We start from the raw sequence: 23835 nt of genomic DNA, 5'->3' as shown, positions 1-23835 counted from the left end.
GATTCAAGACCTCTAGCCAATAGCTGCGGACCAGAGATCGGTGGGGGGCGGGGCATGGTTGCTAGGGAAAGGCTGGCGCGCGGGTGGTGGGGGAGGGGGGGACGAGGCACGACTTGGAGGCTTCGTGGGACTCCACGGTTGCTAGGAAGGGGAGGTCATAGAGTGCGGCTCGGGGATTGGGCAGCGTCCCGAGGGGGTGGGGTCTGGGCGGTGCCCACCGGCGCCCGGGCGAGGCGTGGGCACGCGAGCTGGAGTTCCGGCAGTAGGCCCAAGCTGAGTGCCGGCACCTTCACCATGGCGTCGGTGGATCTGGACTACACCATCGAGATCCCGGATCAGCCCTGCTGGAGCCAGAGTATGAAACATGGGTGGGGTCCAGTCGCGGGGAGGTGACCAGTGAATCTGCGGGTCTCGAGAGCACCTGCGGCCCCGCCCCCTCGCGGCCCGCCCCCCTATAGGGTCTCCGAGGCCCGAGACTAGGCGGGTCACAGGGAGCCCCGCCCCCGCAAGACGGCCCCGCCCCCTGTGAGCCCCCGCCCCTTCCTCGGGTCGGCCCCCCCCCCCTCCGTCCAGGCTTCTCAGGCCCGTGCCCTTGTTTCTTAAGTAGCCGGGTGCTGCCTTGAGTCCCCATCTGGTTCTTTTGTTTGGGATCAGGCTTCCCATTTCCAGGCCCGAGTCGCCAGTGGTGGCTAGAGGGTCGCAGCCCCTATTATCCCTGAAGGAAAGAGGTCCTCAGAATCTCAAAGAAGCCTCAGGACCCCTAGCCTTCCACTCTTCTTGGCGGTGGGAAACAGAGCAGGCCGGTCCGAAGAACGCTGTTGAAATCCTATCTCCTTCCTTTAGTGATTGGATAACCTTTGAAAAACTGACCACTGTGAACTTAAGTCTCTGCCTCTGCAAATCCAGGGTAACAATAGAAAACCCCCTTGAAGGAATACTGGTTGCCCAACTGAGATTATTTATGTGAAGGACCCAGCATAGGGCCTGACATGGAGTGAATTTAATTACTGTCATTTAGGCCAGTGCTTTGCCACTGGAGCCATGCTCCTAGCCCTTTAATTAGCATTACGGATTAACACTGGCTGGGAATATGGCCTAGTGGCAAGAGTGCATAAAGCCCTGGGTTCGATTCCCCAGCACCACATATATAGAAAACAGCCAGAAGTGTTGCTGTGGCTCAAGTGGCAGAGTGCTAACCTTGAGCAAAAAGAAGCCAGGGACACTGCTCAGGCCCTGAGTCCAAGACCCAGGACTGGCAAAAAAAAGGAAAAAAAAAAAAGGATTAACACTGCCTTCCTCCTCTCCCCCCCCCCCCCAATGATATGGAAGAAAAATGTGTGCGAGGCTGTACAAAAGTAGTAAACCTTTAAGGCAGACTTGTGACCCTGGCAGGATAAGTTGGGAGGCTGAGAGGAAGTGGAGCCAGTCCTGCTGGAAATCATAGCAGAGCAATAATGGAGCTCAAGTCAACCTGAGCCCAGCATGTCTGTCTCCTGCATTACTCCAGCATCGAATATACACTACCAGTCTCACTGCCCAGAACTTTAGGCTCTTATATTACCTTTATATTGTAGTGGCCTTCACCATGATAATACCTTTACTCTTTGTGAAATCCTTTATCTGCTTACTGAACTCAGGGTAAATCAAGTCCAAATTCCTTAGCATGACATGCAACATATTATTTATTTTGTCCTGGTACCGGGACTTGAACTCAGGGCCTGGATGCTGTCCTTTAGCTTATTTGCTCAAGGTTAGTGCTCTACCACTTGTGCCATAGTGCTCCTTCTGACATTTTGTGGTTAATTGGAGATAGGTCTACTAGATTTTCCTGCCTGGGCTGGTTTCAAGCCTTCATCCTCAAATCTTTTCTGAGTAGTTAGGATTACAGTTGCAAGTCCTTCATGATTTAGCAGCCCTTGCCTATCTCTTTGCTCACTATGTCCTTCCACTTTTCGATGTGAATTTTATGATCTGGCAACACCAATCTACTCTCTGATTCCCCGAATACCTCTTACTTCTCTGTCTTTGCCTCCTCCTCCTCCTCCTCATAAGGCTTGAACTCAGGGCCTAGTGCTGTCCCTGAGCCACTCTGTGCTTAAGGCTAGTGCTCTTGAGCCACTTCTGGCTTTTTCTGTTTATGTGGTACTGAGGAATTGAATCCAGGGCGTCATGCATGCTAGGCAACACTCTACCACTAAGCCACATTCCCAGTCTGCTTCTGCTGTTTCCATTCTCTGAAATGCCCTTTCCCCTCATTTGCTCAGCCCAACATGTAAAGGTATATCTCAGATACTGCTTTTCCAGGAGAATCTTTCTAGACCTTTCCAGCAGCACTCTATGTTCCTTGGTTAAAATCTAGGAGAGATGTAGTATCCCTGAGCTCCCAAAGAAAGGATAGCTTTGATGGGTTGCTTTTCCTTATATCTACACCTGTTGGCTCTTGGGCCTTCAGTTGTAAAAGTCTTGACATCGGCATGAGACAAATCTCATAGAGTGTCATCAGCTGCAAAGGGCTAGAGCTGCCTTTTGTAGGGACAGAAGGGCAAAAACTCGGCTAAAGTGGGCAGCCTAGCCAGGCACTGGTGGCTTATGCCTGCAGTCCTAGCTACTCACGAGGCTGAGATCACAGGATCAAGGTTCAAAGTCAGTCCATGCAGGAAAGTCCATGAGACTCTTTAGGTCTCCAACTAACCAGAAAAAAGCTGGAAGTGGAGCTGTGGCACAAGTGGTAGAGTGCTAGCCTTCAGCAAAAAGCTCAGGGACAGTGTTCAGTCCCTGAATTCAAGCTCCAGGACATTCTCCTCCCTCCCTCCCTCCTCTCCTCTCTCTCTCTCTCTCTCTCTCTCTCTCTCTCTCTCTCTCTCTCTGTCTCTCTCTCTCTCTGTCTCTCTCTCTCTCTCTCTCTCTCTCTCTCTCTCTCTCTCTCTCTCTCTCTCTCTCACACACACACACACAGACAACCTGAGGGTCTTGGTTTGAAATTTTGCTTTTAACTAGCTCTGTGGCTTTTGGCACTTTATTGAACCTTACTGAACCTCAGATTCCTCCACTGGCCAACAGGAATCATGGTGATGTCCATCTCCCAGGATTGGGTGGGTTAACCAGGGGTGAGTGGAGGGGCTGTGCCTGGGAAGGAGTAGGTCCTGTGTGTGCATTTCTTTCCCTTGGAAGGTCCTTCCAATCATAGGATGTTTCCTCCCAAATACACCAGCCTGTTAGGGGCTGCTGGGCTTGTTAGAAAGCACTTCCCCATTCTTGAACCCCAGTGAGCCTTTCTGTCAATTCTACTTTCCGTTCAGCATTTGCTGTGGCTTGGCCTTGAGTTAGTTGCCACTGTCTCAGAAGTGATGCAGACACAGGCATCCTTCAGGGAGCTGTGGTTTGGGAGTGAGCTTATAAACAGGTGGTTTCAAAACCATGAGGATTGTTATGATGAGCTCAACACAGAACAACTACTTCCTCTTCCTCTTTTTAAGAGACAGTTTCGGGGCTGGGAATATGGCCTAGTGGCAAGAGTGCTCGCCTCGTATACAAGAAGCCCAGGGTTCGATTCCCCAGTACCACATATATAGAAAATGGCCAGAAGTGGCTGTAGCTCAAGTGGCAGAGTGCTATAGCCTTGAGCAAAAAGAAGCCAGGGACAGTGCTCAAGCCCTGAGTCCAAGGCTCTGGACTGGCAAAAAACAAAACACAACACAGTTTCATGCTTTCAATGAATCTTCTTTCTCTAAGAGAAATACCTCCAGGGCCTTCAATCGTTCCCCTGAGTTGTGCTGCCTCCAGACAGGCCTCAGTTTATAATTTTCCTTCTCAGAGGGGGATGCCCAGAGCTGACCTGGGCCTCAGAGAGCCCTTCATAAGAATGTGGGGCACTGGACTTGTCTAAATTCATTTGTTTCCCCTCTGCAGAGAGTTCCCCAAGGCCATGGCTGAACGAGAGAGGCGTTTTTTTTTTTTTTTTTCCCCAAGGAGAGAGAGGAAGGGGAAAGTCTCAGACATGTCTCTTCTACAGTTCATGTCTAAGGTGTGCAGCATGGCCATATTTGGTTTGTGGAATTGTTTCCCTGCTGTATTTGGAATTAAAACCACAGAACTCAGCTCTGCTGGGAGGCGAGTGGCAAGGCTGGCACATCAGTTAGCTGGAAGGCAGCTTCAGGCTTGGGCTGTGCTAGCCCTGGGCGTTGTGGGCCAGGCTGGGCAGGGAGGCTTCTCCTGCTGGGAACTCCACCAGCCTGCATGGGGCTGCCAGTGCTGAGCATAGCCTACGAGCACCATTGACGAGGAGTCTGCCCTTCCCCTCATTTGCTTGGGTCAGTGATTCCCTTGCTCACCTTATCCTCAGCTGGGGGAGGATTGTCCCTTGGGGCTCCCATAGCTCTCCTATCATTTCAGTCCTTCATCAGTTTTATTCACTGCTGCTATTGGGGTCTGGCAAGGCTGAGGTGCTACGTTAGCCAATTGGAGACACTTAGAATTACTGTGGGGCCAAGCCAAAGCTGATGTGACATCTGACTGTGCTGTGCTGGTCTTCCCATCCAGAGAATGGTCACCTAAGTACCACCCACATTTTTCTGTAGGTTTGGGAATGGAATTTAGGGACTCTAGGGGTGTGTGTGTGTGTGTGTGTGTGTGTGTGTGTGTGTGTGTGTGTGTGTATGTGTGCGCGTCTGTGTGTCTGTGTGTGTATGTCAGTACTGGGACTTGAACTCAGGCCCTGAGTGCTGTCCCTCAGCTTTTTCCAATCAAAACTGGTGTTCTACCACTTGGGTCACAGCTCCACTTCTGGCATTTTTTGGTGATTGATTGGAGTTTCCTGCCTGGGCTCGCTTTGAACCTTGATCTTCAGATCTCAAGCCTCTTGAGTAGCTAGGGTTACCAGCACTTGGTGAGACAGGGTTATGCTTTCAGCCTGGGCTGGCTTGGATTGCAACCTTTGTTTGTGCTTCCTGGTGTCACTGGCTGATAGGTAAGGGTTACTATTGGTTGAAATGGAATCTAATGAACTTTATTTTTGCATAGATTGTCTTTGAACCTATTGACTTGAGACATCCTGGCTCCCAGCTGGCCACCCTGGGCCATCCTGGCCACCGCTTTTCCTCCTCCCTCTCCTCTTCCTTTTTCTTCTTGCCTCATGCTCTTGCTTGGATTTTTTTTACTTAAAGCTGGCATTCTTCACATGAGCCACAGCTCCACTTCTGGCTTTTGGCTGGTTAATTGGAGATAAGAATCTCTTGGATTTGTCTGCCAATCCCAATCCTCAGCTCTCAGCCTCCTGAGTAGTTAGGATTACAGGTATGAGCTACCAGTGCCTGGCCCAAACTGCCTTCTTAGAAGTATTTCATGCTGCTTTCATGGCCAATGAATGTTAAAAAAAGAATATCATTCATAAAATTAATGGGACTGGGACCCTGAGGCAGAGACAAGGTTTTTGCTCTTAAACAGAAGGCTTTAAGGTAATCCCAGAGAGGAGAAAGTTTTAGGCCCCAAACTTTAAGCTTTTTTTTTTTTTTTTGGCCAGTCCTGGGGCTTGGACTCAGGGCCTGAGCACTGTCCCTGGCTTCTTTTTGCTCAAGGTTGGCACTCTGCCACTTGAGCCACAGTGCCACTTCTGGCTGTTTTCTATATATGTGGTGCCGATGAATCAAACCCAGGGCTTCATGTATGAGTCAAGCGTCAAGCACTCTTGCCACTAGGCCATATTCCCAGTCCAAGCTTTTTTTTTTTTTTTTGGTCGGTCATGGGGTTTGAACCTAGGGTCTGCATGCTGTCCCTGAGCTCTTTCACTCAAGGCTAGCACTCTACCATTTTGAGCAACAGTGCCACTTCTGGTTTTCTGGTGGTAAATTGGAGATAAGAGTCACAGACTTTCCTGCGTGGGGTTGGCTTTGCACCTCAATCCGCAGATCTCAGCCTTGTGAATAGCTAGGATTACTGGTGTGAGGGGCCAGCCACTGTCAGCTTTTTTACTAACTACTGGCCAGAGGCAAAGAAATGTAGCCATCTTGTCTTAACACTCACATAGCTTTCACTGGTGCCAGGAAGGTAATACTGAGGTCTGGGCCATCACTAGGGGCTAGGGTGAGGGATGGAGTTTTGGGAAGACTGACAGCTTCTTGGTGAGCAGCAGAAAGTACAAAAGTAAGGTGTTTAAGGAAGTTTCTGAAGACAGCAGGGTTCTGGGAGGAGGCTGTGGTGTGCTTTGAGTAGAGGGGAATGAGTAAAAAACTTTTAAGATCTTCTTGGTGCTGGTGCCTCACACCTCTAATCTTAGCTACTCAGGAGGCTGAGAGTTGAGGATCCCAGTTCAAAGCCAGCCCAGAAGACAAATCTGAGAGACTCTTATATCCAGTTAACCAGCAAAAAGCCGTAAGTGAAGGTGTAGAACAAGTGGTAAAGTGACCTGCTTGATCAAAAAGCTTAAGCAAGAGTGCAAGGCCCTGAGTTCAAGCCCTAGTACTGGCACAAAATAATAACAACAACAACAAAACTGTTTAAGATCTGGTTTAATCCTTTAATTTCAGCACTTGGGAGGCTGAGAATGGAGGATCTCAAGCTAGAGGCCAGCCTTGGCTAAAATACTAAGACCTTACCTCACAAAGTAAAACAAACCAAAAGGCCTGAGGTGTGGCTCAATGGGAGAGCACTTACCTAAGGTGCATTTAGCCCTGAGTTTTTCCCCCTAGTACTACAAAAAAAAAATCAACAAAAGAAAAATTGTAAAAGCTATCACCAGGCAGACCTCAAAGCCTCAGGAGGCAGGAGAGTGAGTGAGCACTTGGGCCTGGCCTTGTTTGTGGGGCCCCCAAAGGATGCGCTCACTACCATCTTCTCAAAGAATTTCATTTATTTGAATCTTCCCATCTTTTACCCCTGAATAGAACCTTCTGTAAGTGCTTACTCTCTGTCGGGTGCTCTACTAGGCCCTCCATTTGGGGTCCAAACCTGACATACCCTTTTCCAGGCCTCTGTTATTCTGACTGTCTCCCATCTTGACCATGTCCATGCCCTACCCATACGCCAGCCTGCCAGGAGTTCCTTTCATTAGCTTATACCTTGTGAGGTGAGGGTACGCTTAAGCCTGGTTTACAGGTGACGAGCCAGGTGCAAGGTGAGAGATGATATTTCTTGTCCAAAGTTGTTCCAGATTTCAGCTGAAGAGCCTTCCTCAAAGCCTGTATTTGCAAAGATTTCAGTTGCCATTAGAAAAGGGCTGCCCTGATACAATGGCATTTCTAGAAAATAGCGAGGGATAGGCACAAAGAAAGGAGGTGTCCATTAGAGTATTTTTATTACAGCCCCAAATTGGAAACAACATCATGTTCAATAATGGGAGATTGGTCACCATAAATTACAAAACATTCTGTAGCTGCTCTTCAGCCACTAAAAATAATGCTGTAGACATATATAAACTGACAGGGAAAGACATTTGCAATATATTGCTAAACAGAAGAAAGCAGATTACAAACAGTATGATTCCAATTTTATTAGGTATTCATTGTCTCCTTTTTTTTCCCCACAGTGAGCATGCATTGCTTGTGAAGTAATAATAATTTTGATTTATTGAACTCTTTGTGCTGGGGACATTGCTAAGCCTACTATAGTCAGGATCTTATTGAAGTCTTTAAGATCATCCCCATTTCACAGACATAGACATTGCAATTTAGGGAACCTGCTCAAGGGCTGTTTCATAGTCCAAGTAACAGAACCAGAAATTTGAACCCTGGTATCGTTTTGTACAACATGTACTCTTAGTGAGTTCTTGACTCTATCTTGGTCTTTAAAAAGTAAATGGAAGGGGCTGGAGATATGGCCTAGTGGCAAGAGTGCCTGCCTCGGATACACGAGGCCCTAGGTTCGATTCCCCAGCACCACATATACTGAAAACCGCCAGAAGCGGTGCTGTGGCTCAACCGGCAGAGTGCTAGCCTTGAGCGAGAAGAAGCCAGGGACAGTGCTCAGGCCCTGAGTCCAAGGCCCAGGACTGGCAAAAAAAAAAAAAAAGTAAATGGAAGATAGTTTGGTTTAAAGACAGAAGTTACGAGACTCTACAAGAAGTATTTCTGTGGAGTAGAGAAAGTAGGGGATCTTTTGGTCACTTGTGTTAAAAAAAAAGTAAGGAGGTTCTTTGTGTTTTGATTCTGGCTTACAAATAAAAACCACACATATTGAACCACAAACCCTTATTCCTTGTGAGCCCTCTTCTTTGTCTTCCCTCTGGGCCCCTGGGATACACACAATCTAATTTATGCCTGTGTTTATGGCTTGCACTGTTGTACAACATGTCTATTTGTAATTCTGGTATTTTCAGTGTTGGCATTATTTGTCGAGAAATTGTGGATGACAGGGATCCTGGGAGATTGAATTGCCTGTGTGGAAAAGAATACTTACGCATGGCCAAGGCATTTCTGGGTATCCTTGACCTCTTTTACTTCTTTACTGCTTTGATGGGACCATTTCCCCCTATCGTTGCTGTTTGCAAGTATCATTTTAACTCCCTTTGCCAAAGCCATACATAATGATTTTAAACCTTTTTTTTTGTGTGCTAGGAGTTGAACCCAGGGCTTGATGCATCTAGGCAAATGTTCTACGCTGAGTTACATTCCCAGCCACATATTGATCTTAGAAAATGGATTTAAAAAAATCAAGGCTGGCTCTGGTAGCTCATGCTTGTAATCATAGCTACTTGGGAAACTGAGATCTGAGAATTGTAGTCAAAGCCAGGCCAGGTAGACAAATCTGAGACTTAGTTCCAACCTACCAGCAAAAAGCTGGAGTAGAAGTGTGGCTCAACTGGTAGAGGGCCAGCCTTGAGTGAAATAATTGAGCAAGAGGCCTTAGTTCAAAGCCTACTACTAGGCACATACTAGTATACACACACACACACACACACACACACACACACACATCAAGGAAAAAATTTCCTCTAGCCTAAGGTAATTGTGGTTAATAGTGGACGAACTTTTCAGTGCATTTAGTATGTGTGTAGGTGTGCATTTACAGGATATTATGTTGATATTACTTCCCCACTTGTTTTTTTACTTAATGGGTTGCTATTTTTTTAAAAAAAAATACTGTGATATAATGCACATGATAGAATTCATCTTTTTTTTTTTTTTGTCCGTCATGGAACTTGAACTCTGGGCCTGGGTGCTGTGCCTGAGCTCTTCAGCTCAAGGCTAGCACTCTACCACTTGAGCCTCAGCTCTACTTCTCTACTTTTTGGTGGTTAATTGGAGATAAGAGTCTGATGGAGGGGCTGGGGATATGGCCTAGTGGCAAGAGTGCTTGCCTCATATACATGAGGCCCTGGGTTCAATTCCCCACATATACAGAAAATGGCCAGAAGTGGCGCTGTGGCTCAAGTGGCAGAGTGCTAGGAGCACAAAGAAGCCAGGGACAGTGCTCAGGCCCTGAGTCCAAGCCCCAGGACTGGCCAAAAAAAAAAAAAAAAAAAAAAAGAGTCTGATGGACTTCCTGCCCAGGCTGGCTTTGAACTGCAATCCTCAGATCTCAGCCTCCTGAGTACCTAGGATTACATGTGTGAGCCACTAGCACCCAGCTAGGATTCATCTTTTGATGGTATTTTTTGGTCTTTTCTTTTTTGGTAGGGGATGGAACCCAGGATGTTGTACTTGCTAGGCAAACACTTTGCCACTGAGCTAAAATCATCCCTAAAATCATCTTTTAAAATGTACAGTTGTTTTTATCATAATTATAGAATTGGGGATCACTGCTCTGTAATTCTGGAATAATTTCACCCCATATATATCAGCAGTCCCTGCCCATTCTCTCTTCCCTCCTGTCTCTGGGCACCACAAGTCTGCTTCCCATCTCTGCATTTGCCTAACTATGATATTTTATATAAGTGGAATCATTCAATATGTGACCTTTGGAGCTTTTTCACTTCCCATGTTTTCAAGGTTTAGTTAAAAACAAATAGTCCTTTATTCCTTTTTGTCTCTCCACATTTTGCTTCTCCATTTCCACTATAGGAGTGTTTCTACCTTTTAGTTATTATGAACAATATTGCTCTGAAAAATCCATGTACTAGGTTTTTGGACATGTTTTTAGTTCTTTGGGAGTGGAATAATTAGGTCATGTAGTAACTTTGTAGTTTAAAAAATATATTGTTATTATGAAAGTGATATACATGGGGCTGGGAATGTGGCTTAGTGGTAGAGTGCCTGCCTAGCATGCATAAAGCCCTGGGTTCGATTTCTCAGCATCACGTTAACAGAAAAAAATGGAACTGGCTCAAGTGGTAGAGTGCTAGCCTTGAGCAAAAGGAAGCCAGGGACAGGGCTCAGGCCCTAGGACTGGCCCCCCCAAAAAATGATGTACAAAAGGGTAACAGTTATATAAGTCTGGTAACGAGTACATTTCTTTTTGGACAATGTCACCCCTTCTCTTGCCCTCTCCCAGTTTTTCCTTTGTGGTTCTTTTTTTCTTTTTCCTCCATTCCTGGGGCCTGAACTCAGGGCTCAGGCACTGTCCCTGAGCTTTTTTTTTTGTTGTTGTTGTTCAAGGCTAGCACTCTATCACTTGAGCCACAGCACCACTTTCAGCCTTTTCTGTTTATGTGGTGCTGAGGAATCGAACCCAGAACTTCATGCATGCTAGGCAGGCACTCAACTGCTAAGCCACATTCCCAGCTCTCCTTTGTGTTGTTTTATTAGCATATATTAATTATTCCAAGTTCATTGGAAATTTTTTTTGGCAGTATTAGAGTTTGAACTTAGGGCCTAGTACAGCTCAGGTTACAGACTTTTTGCTTAGACCAAACTGGACTTTGAAATCCTCTCATTTACACTTTCTTCATGTAGCTGGGATGATAGGCACATACCACCATACCCAGCTCTTTTATTGGTTGAGATGGGTCTCGTGGACCTGCTCAGTTGGCCTTGAATCTTGACCCTCACTGTTAACCTTCTGAATGACTAAAATTACAAATATAAACCATTACACTCCGCTCAAACCTGTGATTTGCAAATATTTTCTTCATTTTATGGATTTGTAAAAAACTATTTTTGGATAATGGCCTTTGAAGTAAAAAGTTTTAAATTGTGTTGAAATTCCACTTTGTTCCTGTGTTTTTGGTGTTACATTTAAGAAACTGTTGCCTGTTTTGAGATTACAAATATTTATTATTTTAGCTCTTACATTTATGTCTACGATCTACTTAATCAATTACTGAATATTTCTATATCCACCAACATTTTAAATTCTTTTTTTTATTTTAAATTCTTAAAATTGGAATTGCCAAGTTAATATCAAGTTCCACTAAGAAATGGAATTATCAGAAGTTGACCTTTTTTTTTTTTTTGCGAGTCCTGGGCCTTGGACTCATGGCCTGAGCACTGTCCCTGGCTTCTTTTTGCTCAAGGCTAGCATTCTGCCACTTGAGCCACAGCTTTTTCTATATATATGTGGTGCTGAGAAATCAAACCCAGGGCTTCATGTGTATGAGGCAAGCACTCTTGCCACTAGGCCATATTCCCAGCCCAGAAGTTGAACATTTTTGAGACTTTTGGTACTTGTTACCAAATTGTTGTGATTCTGTCCTTTTCCTTCCTATCTCCTATTACCCTTCTCCTTTCACTTTCTTTCTTCACTTCTCTCTTTCCTTCTCTCCTCCCCCTTCCCTTCCCTCCCCTCCTTCTCTTTCCCTCTCTTCCCCCATCTGTATACTTCTTTCCCTCCCTCACCCCTCCTTTCCTCCCTGTCTCTCCCTCCCCCTTCCTTCCCTCCCTCCCCCCTCTTCTTTCCTTTTACCAGGTATAGGGCTTGAACTCAGGGCCTGGGTGCTATCTCTGAGTTTTTTTTTTACTCAAGGCCAGCACTCTACCACTTTGAGCATAGCACCACTTCTGGCTTTTTCTGAGTAGTTTGTTGGAGATAAAAGTCTCACAAACTTTCCTGCCCAGGCTGGCTTTGAATTACGATCCTTAGATCTCATTCTCCTGGAGTAGCTAGGATTACAGGTGTGAGCCACTGTGGACTCCCTCCCTCCCTTCCTTCCTTCCTTATGCTGATCCTGGGGCTTGAACTCAGGCCCTGGACACGGTTCTTAAGCTGCTGCTTCTTCTTTTTTGTTAAATTTTTATTGTTATAAAGGTGATGTACAGGGCTGGGAATATGGCTTAGTGGTAGAATGCTTGCCTTGCATGCGTGAAGCCCTGGGTTCAATTCCTCAGTACCACATACACAGAAAAAGCTGGAAGTGGTGCTGTGCTGTGGCTCAAGTGGCAGAGTGCTAGCCTTGAGGAAAAAAATAAAAAGAAGAAGCCAGGGACAGTGCTCAGGCCCTGAGTCCAAGCCCCAGGACTGGCAAAACAAACAAACAAAGGTGTTGTACAGAGGTGCTACAGTTTCTTAAGCCAGGTAAAGAGAATATTCCTTTTGGACAATGTCAGCCCTTCCCTTTGCTCTCTCTCTTCTTCCCTCCCATCCCTATATCTACAAGTTCTGTAGTTCATTTTCTTTTTTTGCCAGCCCTAGGGCTTGAACTCAGGGTCTGAGCACTGTCCCTGGCTTCTTTTTGTCCAAGGCTAGCACTCTACCACTAGAGTTACAGTGTCACTTCTGGCCTTTCTGTGTATGTGGTGCTGAGGAATCGAGCCCAGGGCTTCATGCATGCTAGGCAAGCACTCTACCACTAAGCTACATTCCCATCCCCATGTAGTTCATTTTCAACAGTGTCTAATGAGCTTCTTTTGCTCAAGGCTAATGCTCTACCACTAGAGCCACAACTCCACATTCAGCTTTTTTTGCTGTTGATGTAGTGATGTAGTGAGATGAGTCTCACAGATTTTGCTGCCCAGGCTGACTTTAAACTGTGATCCTCAGATCTCAGTCTCCTGAGTAGCAAGGATTACAGGCGTGAGTCATAAGCACCTGGCTTCCCCATTTCTTTCTTGAGATGATCTTGCTATGTAGTCCAGACTGGCTTCCAACTTAGCATCCTCTTGTTTCAACCTCCTGAGAGCTCAGATTACAGGCAGGCACTACCATGCCCAGCTGTGACTCTGTCTTCCCCCTGTCATTTCCATCCCCTTTGCTATTTGTCTCCTCACTGCTCTTGCTCAGGCCTTCACCCCACCCTATATCTTATGTGATATAGAAGCCTTCTATCTGCTCCCACTAAGCGCTGTCAATACAGCGGAGACCTAACTTAGTGTGATGATTGGTGTTGGGGTGGTGAGAAGGGGTTGAGTAGGTCATCAGTGAGGGTGGGTTAACTATGCAGGTGGACTGGACATTAGCAAAGCATAAATAGAGGCCCAGCATCCTGAGCCAGAGAATAAAGGGCTTGGGAAAGATTGGAGAGGGTGGCGATGTTCCAGAGCATGAATCCTGGCTCTGCGTCTCCTGATTCGGTGTTCTCTCTGGACAGAAGGCCAGTTTTCTTATCTGTACATGGGGTTAGTAACAGGAGCTAACCCTGGAGTGGTTGCAGGAGTGAATGATGCTCTGGCTGCTGGTGAGCCTCTGAGGAGCAGGTGGATGGACAGGAGGCAGCTTTGTTACAGATTTGGAGCTGGGGCATTTGATCAAGATCAGGGACTTGGATTCTGCCAGTCAACGGGCTACCCAGGTAGTGGACCCCAAGCTGATCTGTCCAGTCAAGACTACCTGGGGTTGAATTCCAGCTTCCAGCCTTATTGTGTAACCTTCAACATGTGATTTACTATCTCTGGGCCTGAGATTCCCCCCTGTAGAAGGAGAATAGTAACATTTCCTTTCTCATAGAATGGTTCTGAAGCATAAATTAGTTGACACATTGCTTAGAATAGCAGCTGATGTGTAATGTTAGTGTTAGCTCATTTTATTGAGAGAGGTTTGTAATGGATTGGGAAAAAGGTGTCCTTGTACTTGACTGCTTGCTCTGGGTCATGGCAGGTGTTGCAAATGGAGTGTGAGACTGAGCCAGGTGCCAAAGTCATCAGTACCTGCAAGGGTCGGTGCCAAAGGCCTACAGAATTAGAAGCAGGACATAGAGAAGAGCTCTGGCTGGTGGAGTGAAAAGAGAGGAATAGTTTGTACAAGAGGGTGGAGGAGTCAGGGTCCCCAGGAGGCCATAAATCACAGTGGCCATAGCAATTGCTTTATACTCTAGGAAGGACGGTGGGAACACAAAGATTACCAGCTCTTCCTCCGTGGGTCCATCCCTCACGGAGTGCCATAGTACCAGAATTGGGGATGTGGCACTAACCATGAGACCCAGTTTCCTGCTTTCATGGAACCTAATGGTTAGGGAAGAGAGACAGACATCAAACTCGTAATTGTGTAAGTCAGTAATCAATACAGATTGGATCATGACCACTTCTACCTTTCAGAATCTTCATTTGTTCTTTAGTGCTATGTAATAATCGCTGCTTCCTCCCATGGGATCAGACCCTAATCCCATTCTTGGCAACTATTCTGCCCACTGTTACGCCCCACCATTCCTCCCCACCCCCAGGAGTGCCCACACCCCAGCTGAACTATAATATTTCCATGGCCCCTTGCCCTGCCCAGCATGCTGTCCAATTGGACCTTCAAGGCCACAGTAACAAACATGTTGTTCCCTTTAAGAACATCAGGGAAAGCGAGGCACTGGTGGCTCATGCCTATAATCGTAGCTATGTATGAGGCTGAGATCTGAAGGCCTCAGTCTGAAGCTAGCTTAGGCAGAAGAGTCCCAGAGAAATTGTATATCCAGGCTAGGAAAGGCTACCCAGGAGGCTGAGATCTGAGGATCTTGGTTCAAAGCCATCCTCAGCAGGAAAGTCCGTAAAACTTTTATCTCCAATAAACTACTCAGAAAAGTCCAGAAATGGTTCTGTAGCTCAAAAGGGACAGCTCCCAGGTGCTGTTGGTCCCAGGACCAACATTAAACAGCAGCAACGAAGTCTTATTTCCAGTTAACCAGCAAAAAGTCCGAAGTGGAACTGTGGCTCAAATGGAAGAACACTAGCTTGAGCAAAAAAGCTAAGGGACAGCTCCCAGGTCCTAAGTTCAAGCCCCAGTATGGGCACAAAAAGCAAAACAAAACAATGCACACAAGGGAGAAGGAGCCTATTCTCAGGCAGCTGCAGAGAGAGTTAACCAAGGAAAGGGTCAGAAATCCAGTAGCTTGACCTCAGAATCACAGGATCCAAACAGTAGCAGTTGATTATTATCCAGGAGGTTGCTAGGGCTTGTGTTTCACTGAGGACAAGATGAGACCTGAAGTGGGGGGGGCGGTAGGGAGACGTGGGGAAGCTATTTGGAGTCACCTGAGTCAGATCAGGAACCCAGGTGAGCCTCTGTGAAGGCTGGGAGGGGTGCCGAGGCCCGGGCAGCTTCAGCTCCTGGCTAAGTTGCAACCAGCCTTAGAAGCCCTGTGGGTACAGGCAGTTAATCTCTGAAGGCCAGAACTCCCCCCCCCCCCACCTCCACTACTAGAGGGAGCAGGAACAGTGAACTTTTCAATCACATTAATTTCCACAGGAAATTGTTGTCTTCCCTTTGTCCAAAGGTTAGTGATTTATATTTACCATCCTCTTAACTAGCCTTGAAATTTACTGTTGCCAGGTCAACCATAAATTTCAGGGTGGCAGCAGAGCATAGCCAAGTGGCTTGGTCCTTGGAAGGGTCCCCCGCAGTCCTTTGGAGAGGGCAGCTACGAAGCTACAGACTGCCCTCCTGCTGACATCTCTACTCACTTCACAGGGGTCTATTGGACAAGACTACAGGAGGCACCTTCAGAAGCAGCTTGATGTGCCTTGTGCCTCTTGTACTTCCTGCTATGACCTGGGCAGCAGCACTAAAGGTGCTCAAGGAACTTAGAGTGGAGTGCAGGGCCCAGATCCCCAGCCCTACACTTCCTGTGGGACCACAGGCGAGTCCCTTAACCACACTGCCTCAGTTTCCTCATCTGTGTCAGTGTTGTCATGAGGGGTAAACCTTGGTGAACATAGGCTGTGTTTTCTGGCAGGACAGGGTAGCTGTGGTAGGGGCTAGCTGGCCTCGTATCCCTGCTTGCACTCTTACCCAGGGTTACCCAGTGCTCTCCCCCACTAGTCACAGAACTTGAACTCAAGGCCTGGATGCTGTCCCTGAGTTTTTGTGCTCAAGGCTAGCACGCTACCACTGAGCCACAGCTCCACATAGGGCCTTTTTTAAAAAATTTAATTGGAGATTAATTTAATTGGAGATTGTGGATTTTCCTGATTGGGCTGGCTTCTAACTGCAATCCTCAGATCCCAGCCTCTTGCGTTGTGAGGATTGCAGGTGTGAGCCACTAGGACCTGGCTACAATTCTCCTTTTATATTTTTCTATCTGCTCAAACTTTTTCTGTAATACTTGAGGCTGTGTGACCTTTATGATCTCTTTTGTAGCTACTCAGCTCTGCTATCTTAGAAAGTAGTTAAAGATAATAGATAAATTGGAGGAGTGTGGCTATATGCTAATAAAATGTTATTTTTCTTTGCTTTTCTTTTTGTGGTGGTAAGGATTTGAACCTACTGCCTTACTCATGCTAGGCAGGCAAAACTTCAATTTCAGCTGGGTGCCGGTGGCTCATGCCTGTAATCTTAGTTACTCAGGAGGCTGAGATCTGAGGATCATGGTTTGAAGCCAGTCTGTGAGCAGGAAAGTACATGAGATTCTTATCTCCAACTAGCTGCCAAAAAAGCTGGAAGTGGAGCTGTGGTTCAAGAGGTAGAATGCAAGCTTTGAGCAAAAATGCACAGGGACAGTGCCCAGGCTCTAAGTTCAAGCCCCAGGAGCAGCACAAAAACAAAACAACAAAACTTTAATTTCATATAATTTTCATGTACCAAAATCTTATTCTTCCAATTTTTTTTTTTTTTCTTCTGGCCAGTCCTGGGCCTTGGACTCAGGGCCTGAGCACCGTCCCTGGCTTCTTTTTGCTCAAGGCTAGCACTCTGCCACCTGAGCCACAGTGCCCCTTCTGGCCGTTTTCCATATATGTGGTGCTGGGGAATCGAACCTAGAGCTTCATGTGTAGGAGGCAAGCACTTTTGCCACTAGGCCATATTCCCAGCCCCCTTCCGATTTTTTTTTGAAACAAGTCTCTCTATGTAGTCTAGGTGGTCTTGAACTTGCAGTCTTGCCTCAGCTTCCAGGTACTGGGATTATAGGCATGTTCCACCATATCTGGATTGATTTTTTTTTTTTTAAGAAAAACATTTCACAATGTAGAGCTGGGGTTTGGGATGGAGCCCAGTGTTACAGTGTTTGCTTAGCATCTATAAAGCCCTGCCTGTGTTCCAATCCCTGACACTACAACAACAAAAATTAACTCATAGGCCATATAAAAACAAGGCAGTGGGAAGCCAGAGGCATGGTTCAAGGGGTAGTGTGCCAGCCTTTGATAGAAAAACACAAAACACATTCGGTGGGCCTGATTCACTTGATGTGCCATGGTTTGCTGACCCCCAGGCTGGAAGGTGCAGGCATTCCCTTTACCTCCTGGAAGTCATTACAGAAAGGTACCCTGGTAGCTTTTCTAGTGAGGTCCCAGTGCCTCCAGACAGACCTGCAGAGGCATTTGGACAGCAGCCACCGGGGCAGAAGCCCTGTAAGGGGCCTGGAATAGGACTGGCACCAGTTAGTTCCCTACCTGTAGCCACAGGGGTGTTGGCTCAGGATTGGCCAGAATCCCCATTCCACCTCTGATGTTGACAGTCCACATTTGTGTTTCAGAGGACAGCGCCAGCCAAGATGGGAAGGAGGGAGGGACACGACAGCCCGTGGTGATTCTCTTAGGCTGGGGTGGCTGCAGGGACAAGAACCTCGCCAAGTACAGCGCCATCTACCACAAAAGGGTGAGTACTGCAGGCCTGTGGAGAGTCAGTGTATGGGGTGGTGGTGGCTCGTGGGGGCTGCCACTTGTGGGGTCCTGCTATCCGTGAACGCTCTTTGGTCAACCCTGGGCCCCTGGCTGCCTCGCCCCTGGGCTTCAGTGAAGGCTGTCCACTGATGTGGCAGGTCTAAGAATGCTGTCAGGAGTGGCTGTGAAGAAGATGAGAGAGTTACAGAGCCTTTGGCAGAATTAACCCCCCTTTGCTGTCGGTGTAGTCCTTGTGTGACCCTCTATAGTCCTCTGACTTCCTTTCTTTCTTCCCAAATCCCCCAACAGCCTTGTGCTCTCCGCCTGTGGAGTTGACCCAGGCCTCCAGTACAAACTAAACTGCCTCTCTGGGAGGCAGGCCCCTGGGCTGGGCATGCTGGCAAAGTTTATGGCCCCAGCATTTTTTTCCCTTGCCACCAGGTGAGTTCATCTTAGACTGGACCTGGGCACATTTCACAGTTGCAGTCACGGAGCCTCTTACAGCACAGTCCTGCTCCTTATGCTGTTCCAAGAGTGTGAAGTAGAGGGTGTAGCAATTAGAGTGCACTCCTAGAGGGCCTAGTTATATTTGGGAAGTCCTGAGTGGTCCCGCCTTAGGCCAAATCTCCCCAAAGCAGCGTTGGGCAGGTGTGTTGGTATAGACAGCCCCGCTCCCAGCTGGGAGTTCTGGGCTGAGGAGCAGGAGTCATTTGGAGGAAAGGCCAGCTGGTGCCGCCTCCTTCTCCTGCCTCCACTGGCCCATGTCTGCACCCTGCCTGGGAGGGCTGGGGGTGGGTGGAGGCCCTAGGATGAGGAGGACAAGAGGAAACGTGCAAGTTTGACTTTGAAGTCTCCTCTTAAGCCAATACTGGCCCTCTTATGTTGCCTTTTGCAGTTGCCTTACTCTGCAGGGGTTCAGTCCTGAATTCCATGTGCTGGCTAGGCCTGTTTGCCTACCTTCTTCTATTTATTTTTTTGTGCCAGTCCTGAGGCTTGAACTCAGGTCCCAGGAGCTGTCCTTCAGCTTTAGGGCTTAAATTAAGTGCCATACCACTTGAATGATAGCTCTACTTCCAGCCTTTTGCTAGTTAACTGGAGATGAGTCTCACAGACTTTCCACCTTAGGTTGGCTTCGAACCATGATCTTCAGATCCTAGCCTTTTGACTTTGAGGCAGTTGTGGTGATATAGGATAGAGGGGATGAGGACCTCGAAGCTGGTGGTGTGGGTGGAGGGCAGGTGGTGGTCCAGGAGCTTGTCAGGAGGTAGAATGCTAGGTTCATGAGGTGTCACCTGGTGACATCCCCTGGTGATGACCTCAGGGTTTGTCCTTCAAGGCTTTTCCTGTGCATGCATGTCTTCTCTCTGCCTAAGTGCAGCTTAGTGATTGTACTGTCCCTAGCCTGTTTTGTTCAGGTCTTGAGTTCCACCTTCTCATATTAATAAGTTTTCACAGAGTTTAGTTCCCAGCCCATGTCCAGAGGTTCCAATTGTACTCAGAGTGCCCTTCCTAGCTGACTTAGCCCAGCCAGGATCCAGTCCAGGGTCACAACATAGCATCTACTTCCATCGAGTTCTCTTGCTCCTTTTAAGGCCATATCCAGAATAGCCCTTTTTCTTATGATTAAAAAAGAAGCTCCTAGCTGGGTGCTGGTAGCTCGTGCCTGTAATCCTAGTTACTCCGGAGGCTGGAGGCTGAGCTCTGAGGATCACAGTTCAAAGCCAGTCTGGGCAGGAAGGTCCGTGAGACTCTTATCTCCAATTAACGACCAGAAAACCAGAAGTGGTGCTCTGGCTTAAAGTTATAGAGGGTTAGCCTTGAGTGAAAAAGATCAGGGACAGTGCCTGGGCCCTGAGTTCAAGTCCCATGACCAAAAAAAGTTCATTCTGGTTGCTTGTGGCTTACACCTGTAATCCTGCCTACTCAAGAGGCTGAGATCTGAGGATTGCCGTTCAAAGCCAGCCTGGACAGGAAAGTCTGTGAGATTCATATCTTCAGTTAACTAGCAAAAAACCAGAAGTAGAACTGTGACTGAAGTAGAGCACTAATCTTGAGTAAAAAAGTTAAGGGACAGAATCTAGGTCCTGAGTTCAAGCCCCAGTATTGGCACACACATACACGAAGTGCGCTCTCTCTGTCTGTCTGTCTCTCTGTGTCTGTCTGTCTCTCTCTCTCCCTCTCTCTCTCCCTCCCTCTCTCTCTCCCTCTCTCCCTGCCTCCCTCCCTTTGTGGGGCTTTAACTCAGGGCTTGGGCACTGTCTCTGAATTCCTTTTACTTAAGGTTAGTGCTCTACCACTTTGAGCCTCAACTCCACTTCTGGTTTTCTGGTGGTTAACTGGAGGTAAGAGTCTTAGTGGACTTTCCTGCCTGGGCAGGCTTTCAACCACGATTCTCAGATTTTACCTCCTGAGTAGCTAGGATTACAAGCATGAGCCACCAGTGCCTGACCACAAAGTTCCTTTTTGTGACTTACTGAGGAGACTGGGCTGCACAGGGAAAACTGCCAGGAGAGTGTAGTGGGGTCCAAGAGACCCCCGCCTTGACCATTTGGGCAAGTGGAACCTTTAGTGACCCTCCTTCAGAGCCTCCAAAGCTGGCAGGTCAGGATCCTTTGGCTGGTGACTGTGGCTGTCCATCCCTGTTTGGGTTTATTAAGAACCATACCCACATAATTCTCTCCTAGTGATTATGACCATTTTTTGCATTTTCTTTTTTTTTCCCAGAGCTGGGGACTGAACTTGGGGCATTGGGCTCCACAGGCAGGCGCTCTTCGCTTAGCCAGATCCCCAGGCTCCCGATTATGACCATTTCTTATCACTGCTATTGGTTGAGAGTTTACTTTGTGCTAAGTGCTGTGTTAGTCACTTGAGACAACTTGTCATGTTGTCCGACTGGCCTTGAACTTGAGATCCTCTTACTTTAGTCTACCAAATCTCTATGATTACAGGCATGGCCCCAGTTTCAGGCTTCAAGTACTGGTCCAGGCTGAGGGGGCGTGGCCAGCATGAAGCAATGAGGCCACAAATGAGACTTGAATATACCTTCAATCCCTGGAAGGCATCATTACGTGGTTGGTGCCCGGGCTAAAGCAGGGCCTTCAGTATTGGTGGGCTTTGTGGGCCCTGTGGAAGTTGGAGTACTGAGTCCCTCTGATTTTGTTTATGCCCACCACTCTCACCATGCCTAGCCAGATTTTTTTTTTCCTATCACAGCCTATGGCCAGGCAGGCTGGCTTTGGCTGCCTTTTCTAACTGGCCTAGGAGACACCATCTGGAGGTTTGGTAATATTCTTAGTCCAGGCAATGGGAGGTACAAAAGTCTAAAGGGAGTTTGAGCCCAGAATTTTGAGGGATAATAGTATTTGTTGTATTTGGAATTTCAGGGTGAGTTTGAGAAGTGACCCTAGACCTAGGAACCGGGTTCCCTGGGATGCAAGCAGTTACAGGCTCTGCTTTCAGGACCCTGGCAGCAAAGTGACATTGACTGGAGATGGAGGTGATGCGGACTAGGCTCAGAAGTGGCCTCTAGTGGTCAAGGCTAGGACCTGCAGGCTTCCTCTCAAGGTGTTGGTCCCATGGGAAGTAGGAAGGGACAGTGCAGAACAGAGTAGCCTCAGCAAGATGTAGCTAAGCAGCAAGGGCTTAAATGTGTGTGGTCTGGGGTGGAGATGGTGGAGAGGCTAAACAAGGAAGGAACCAGAGTGGAGAGACTGTCTTCTGGGTAGCTCAGATGTCCTCAAAACAGGTCTCCAACTCCAGGCCTCAAATACCATCTTAGGCTGAGAGGGTGTGGTCCACATCAAGCACTGTATCATTTAATGCTCCTTGAGTGTACCTCCAACTCCCAGAAGATGCCTGTATGTAAATAGTGAGCTTGCATTCTGAACAGAAATAGGGCCTTGAGTGTGGGTCTTGTGGAGGTCTTGAGGTTGTTGGGGCCCTCTGACTTACCCTGTGTCCATCACCCCCATTGCATCCTTGGGGACTGACCAGGCCTCTCTCCTCTCCCAGGGCTGCATCGTGATCCGATACACAGCCCCATGGCACATGGTCTTCTTCTCTGAGTCCTTGGGCATCCCTTCACTTCGAATGTTGGCCCAGAAGCTGCTTGAGCTCCTCTTTGATTATGAGATTGAGAGGGAGCCTCTGCTCTTCCATGTCTTCAGTAATGCCGGTGTTATGCTGTACCGCTACGTGCTCGAGCTCCTGCAGACTCATCGGCGCTTCTGCCACTTGCGTGTGGTGGGCACCATCTTTGACAGTGGTCCTGGTGATAGCAACCTGGTAGGGGCCGTGAGAGCCCTGGCCGTTATCTTGGAGCACCGGCCTGCTGTATTGCGCCTATTGCTCCTAGTGGCCTTCGCCCTAGTAGTAGTCCTGTTCCACATCCTCCTTGCTCCACTCACTTCCCTCTTCCACACCCACTTCTATGACAGGCTACAGGACTCCGGCTCCTGCTGGCCTGAGCTGTACCTCTACTCAAAGGCGGACGAGGTAGTCCTGGCCAGGGATGTGGAACGCATGGTGGAGGCCCGCCTGGCCCACCAGGTCCGAGTGCGCTCTGTGGATTTTGTGTCATCTGCACACGTCAGCCACCTCCGTGAATACCCTAGTTACTACACAAGCCTGTGCATCGATTTCATGCACAACTGTGTCCAGTGCTGAGGTCTTGCTCCAGAAATAAATGCCTGACACCCCCTCCAACCTCCCTCTGTCCTGGGGAGCTGGTGGCAGTCTCCTTGCCCCAGAATCCTAGGGTGTGAGAATGCCCAGGCAGGTTTCTGTGGGAGCCTTACAGTTGATTTGACAAATGAATAAGATGCTGATTCCTGTGGCATTTAGGTTGTAAAGCGTTAATAAAGTTGGGGATGAAGTTAAGGATGAACCCTCCACTTGTGTTTTTTTTTCTTTTGTGATAAGAACCCTAAAGATGGGAACTGCTCTTAAAATTCCAAGCATATAATACATAGGGTTAATATAGTGTTAACCATAAGTGCAATACTGTATAGCAGAGATCTAGAACTCAATCATTTTGCGTAAATGAAACTTTCTACTTGTTGCTAGAGTTTTGAGGCTTTTTTGTTGGTTGTGGGACTTGAACTCAGGGCCTGGGTGTTGTCTGAGCCTCTTTATGCTCAAGGCTAGCAGCACTCTACCACTTGAGCCACAGAGCCACTTCTGGTTTTTGAGTGGTTAATTGGAGATAAAAGTCTTTTTTTTTTTTTGGCCAGTCCTGGGGCTTGGACTCAGGGCCTGAGCACTGTCCCTGGCTTCTTCTTGCTCAAGGCTAGCACTCTGCCACTTGAGCCACAGCGCCACTTCTGGCCATTTTCTATATATGTGGTGCTGGGGAATCGAACCTAGGACCTCATGTATACGAGGCAAGCACTCTTGCCACTAGGCCATATCCCCAGCCCCAGATAAAAGTCTTACAGGGACTTTTCTGCTTAAGCTGGCTTTGAACTGTGATCCTCAGATCTCAGCCTCCTGAGTAGCTAGGATTACAGGTATAAGCCACTGGTGCCCGTCTTTTTGTTTTGTTTTGAGACAAGGTTTTGCTATGAGGCCAAGTTGGCCTCCAACTCTTGATTCACCTGGCTTACCCTCTTGAGTACTGGGATTACAGGTGTTGCTACCATGCCTGGCACTGAATTGTGATTTTTTTTTTAATAGCAATTAAGTTTGAACTCAGGGCAGGTGATCTTCTACTTGAGTCACTCCACCGGCTTGAATTTTGATTTCCTGAAGAGTGAGCTTTGTAGGAAGGTTTTAGAGGGTGCTCAGGAGAGTTGAGGTCTATGTTCCAGAAAGGTGAAGATCCACAGTATTAAGCACTGTTCCCTCATGGTTCAGGAGTCTGAGGCTAATGTCAGAGGAGGAGCTAAAGATAGTAGGGGCTTGTTGCCTGCCTGACTCTACCACACTTTGGTACTACTGGATTTGATAGAGTTGCAAGCTGTGTGTGAGGAGAAGACAAAATGGGAAGAAGGCAGCCGTGCTGTGATGGGAGCTGGAA

The 23835-nt window shown here is 47.6% G+C and overlaps 2 protein-coding genes across 7 annotated transcripts in view; one reads left to right on the top strand and one right to left on the bottom strand.

The window, feature by feature from the left end:
• The window catches only part of Armh1 (armadillo like helical domain containing 1), a 48514-nt gene extending 30886 nt beyond the window's left edge, over positions 1-17628 (bottom strand). Inside the window, exon 1 of one of the 3 annotated variants that reach the window (XM_048351140.1) lies at positions 17610-17628. The gene's annotated coding sequence lies outside the window, so the exon portion shown is untranslated. Of the gene's footprint in view, positions 1-218; positions 236-17609 lie in introns of those variants that run through there. The other 2 variants (XM_048351138.1, XM_048351139.1) reach the window with 2 other exon arrangements.
• Positions 198-22704, top strand: Tmem53 (transmembrane protein 53). 4 transcript variants are annotated; one of them, XM_048351149.1, is made up of 3 exons: positions 198-355; positions 17693-17814; positions 21831-22704. In XM_048351149.1, the coding sequence occupies exons 1-3, from the start codon at positions 295-297 to the stop codon at positions 22482-22484; spliced, it is 837 nt and encodes a 278-aa protein (XP_048207106.1). In that variant the 5' UTR covers positions 198-294; the 3' UTR covers positions 22485-22704. The 4 variants fall into 4 exon arrangements, with proteins under 4 accessions (XP_048207106.1, XP_048207108.1, XP_048207109.1 ...); XM_048351152.1 differs by lacking the exon at positions 198-355 and adding an exon at positions 15659-15793; XM_048351150.1 differs by lacking the exon at positions 198-355 and adding an exon at positions 21279-21383 and having other exon boundaries at positions 17726-17814.
• Positions 22705-23835: the final 1131 nt, after the last annotated feature.

The sequence above is a fragment of the Perognathus longimembris genome, chromosome 7 (assembly GCF_023159225.1).
Source record: "Perognathus longimembris pacificus isolate PPM17 chromosome 7, ASM2315922v1, whole genome shotgun sequence".
Taxonomy (NCBI): domain Eukaryota; kingdom Metazoa; phylum Chordata; class Mammalia; order Rodentia; family Heteromyidae; genus Perognathus; species Perognathus longimembris.
This window is presented reverse-complemented; position numbering and strand designations above follow the sequence as displayed.

Bases quoted from the DNA above. Each gene is read 5' to 3' on its own strand.
- Tmem53 (XM_048351149.1), top strand. From the start codon at position 295: ATGGCGTCGGTGGATCTGGACTACACCATCGAGATCCCGGATCAGCCC. The intron at 356-17,692 runs GTATGAAACATG...TTTGTGTTTCAG, and splicing joins TCAGCCCTGCTGGAGCCAGA to AGGACAGCGCCAGCCAAGAT. The intron at 17,815-21,830 runs GTGAGTACTGCA...CTCCTCTCCCAG, and splicing joins GCGCCATCTACCACAAAAGG to GGCTGCATCGTGATCCGATA.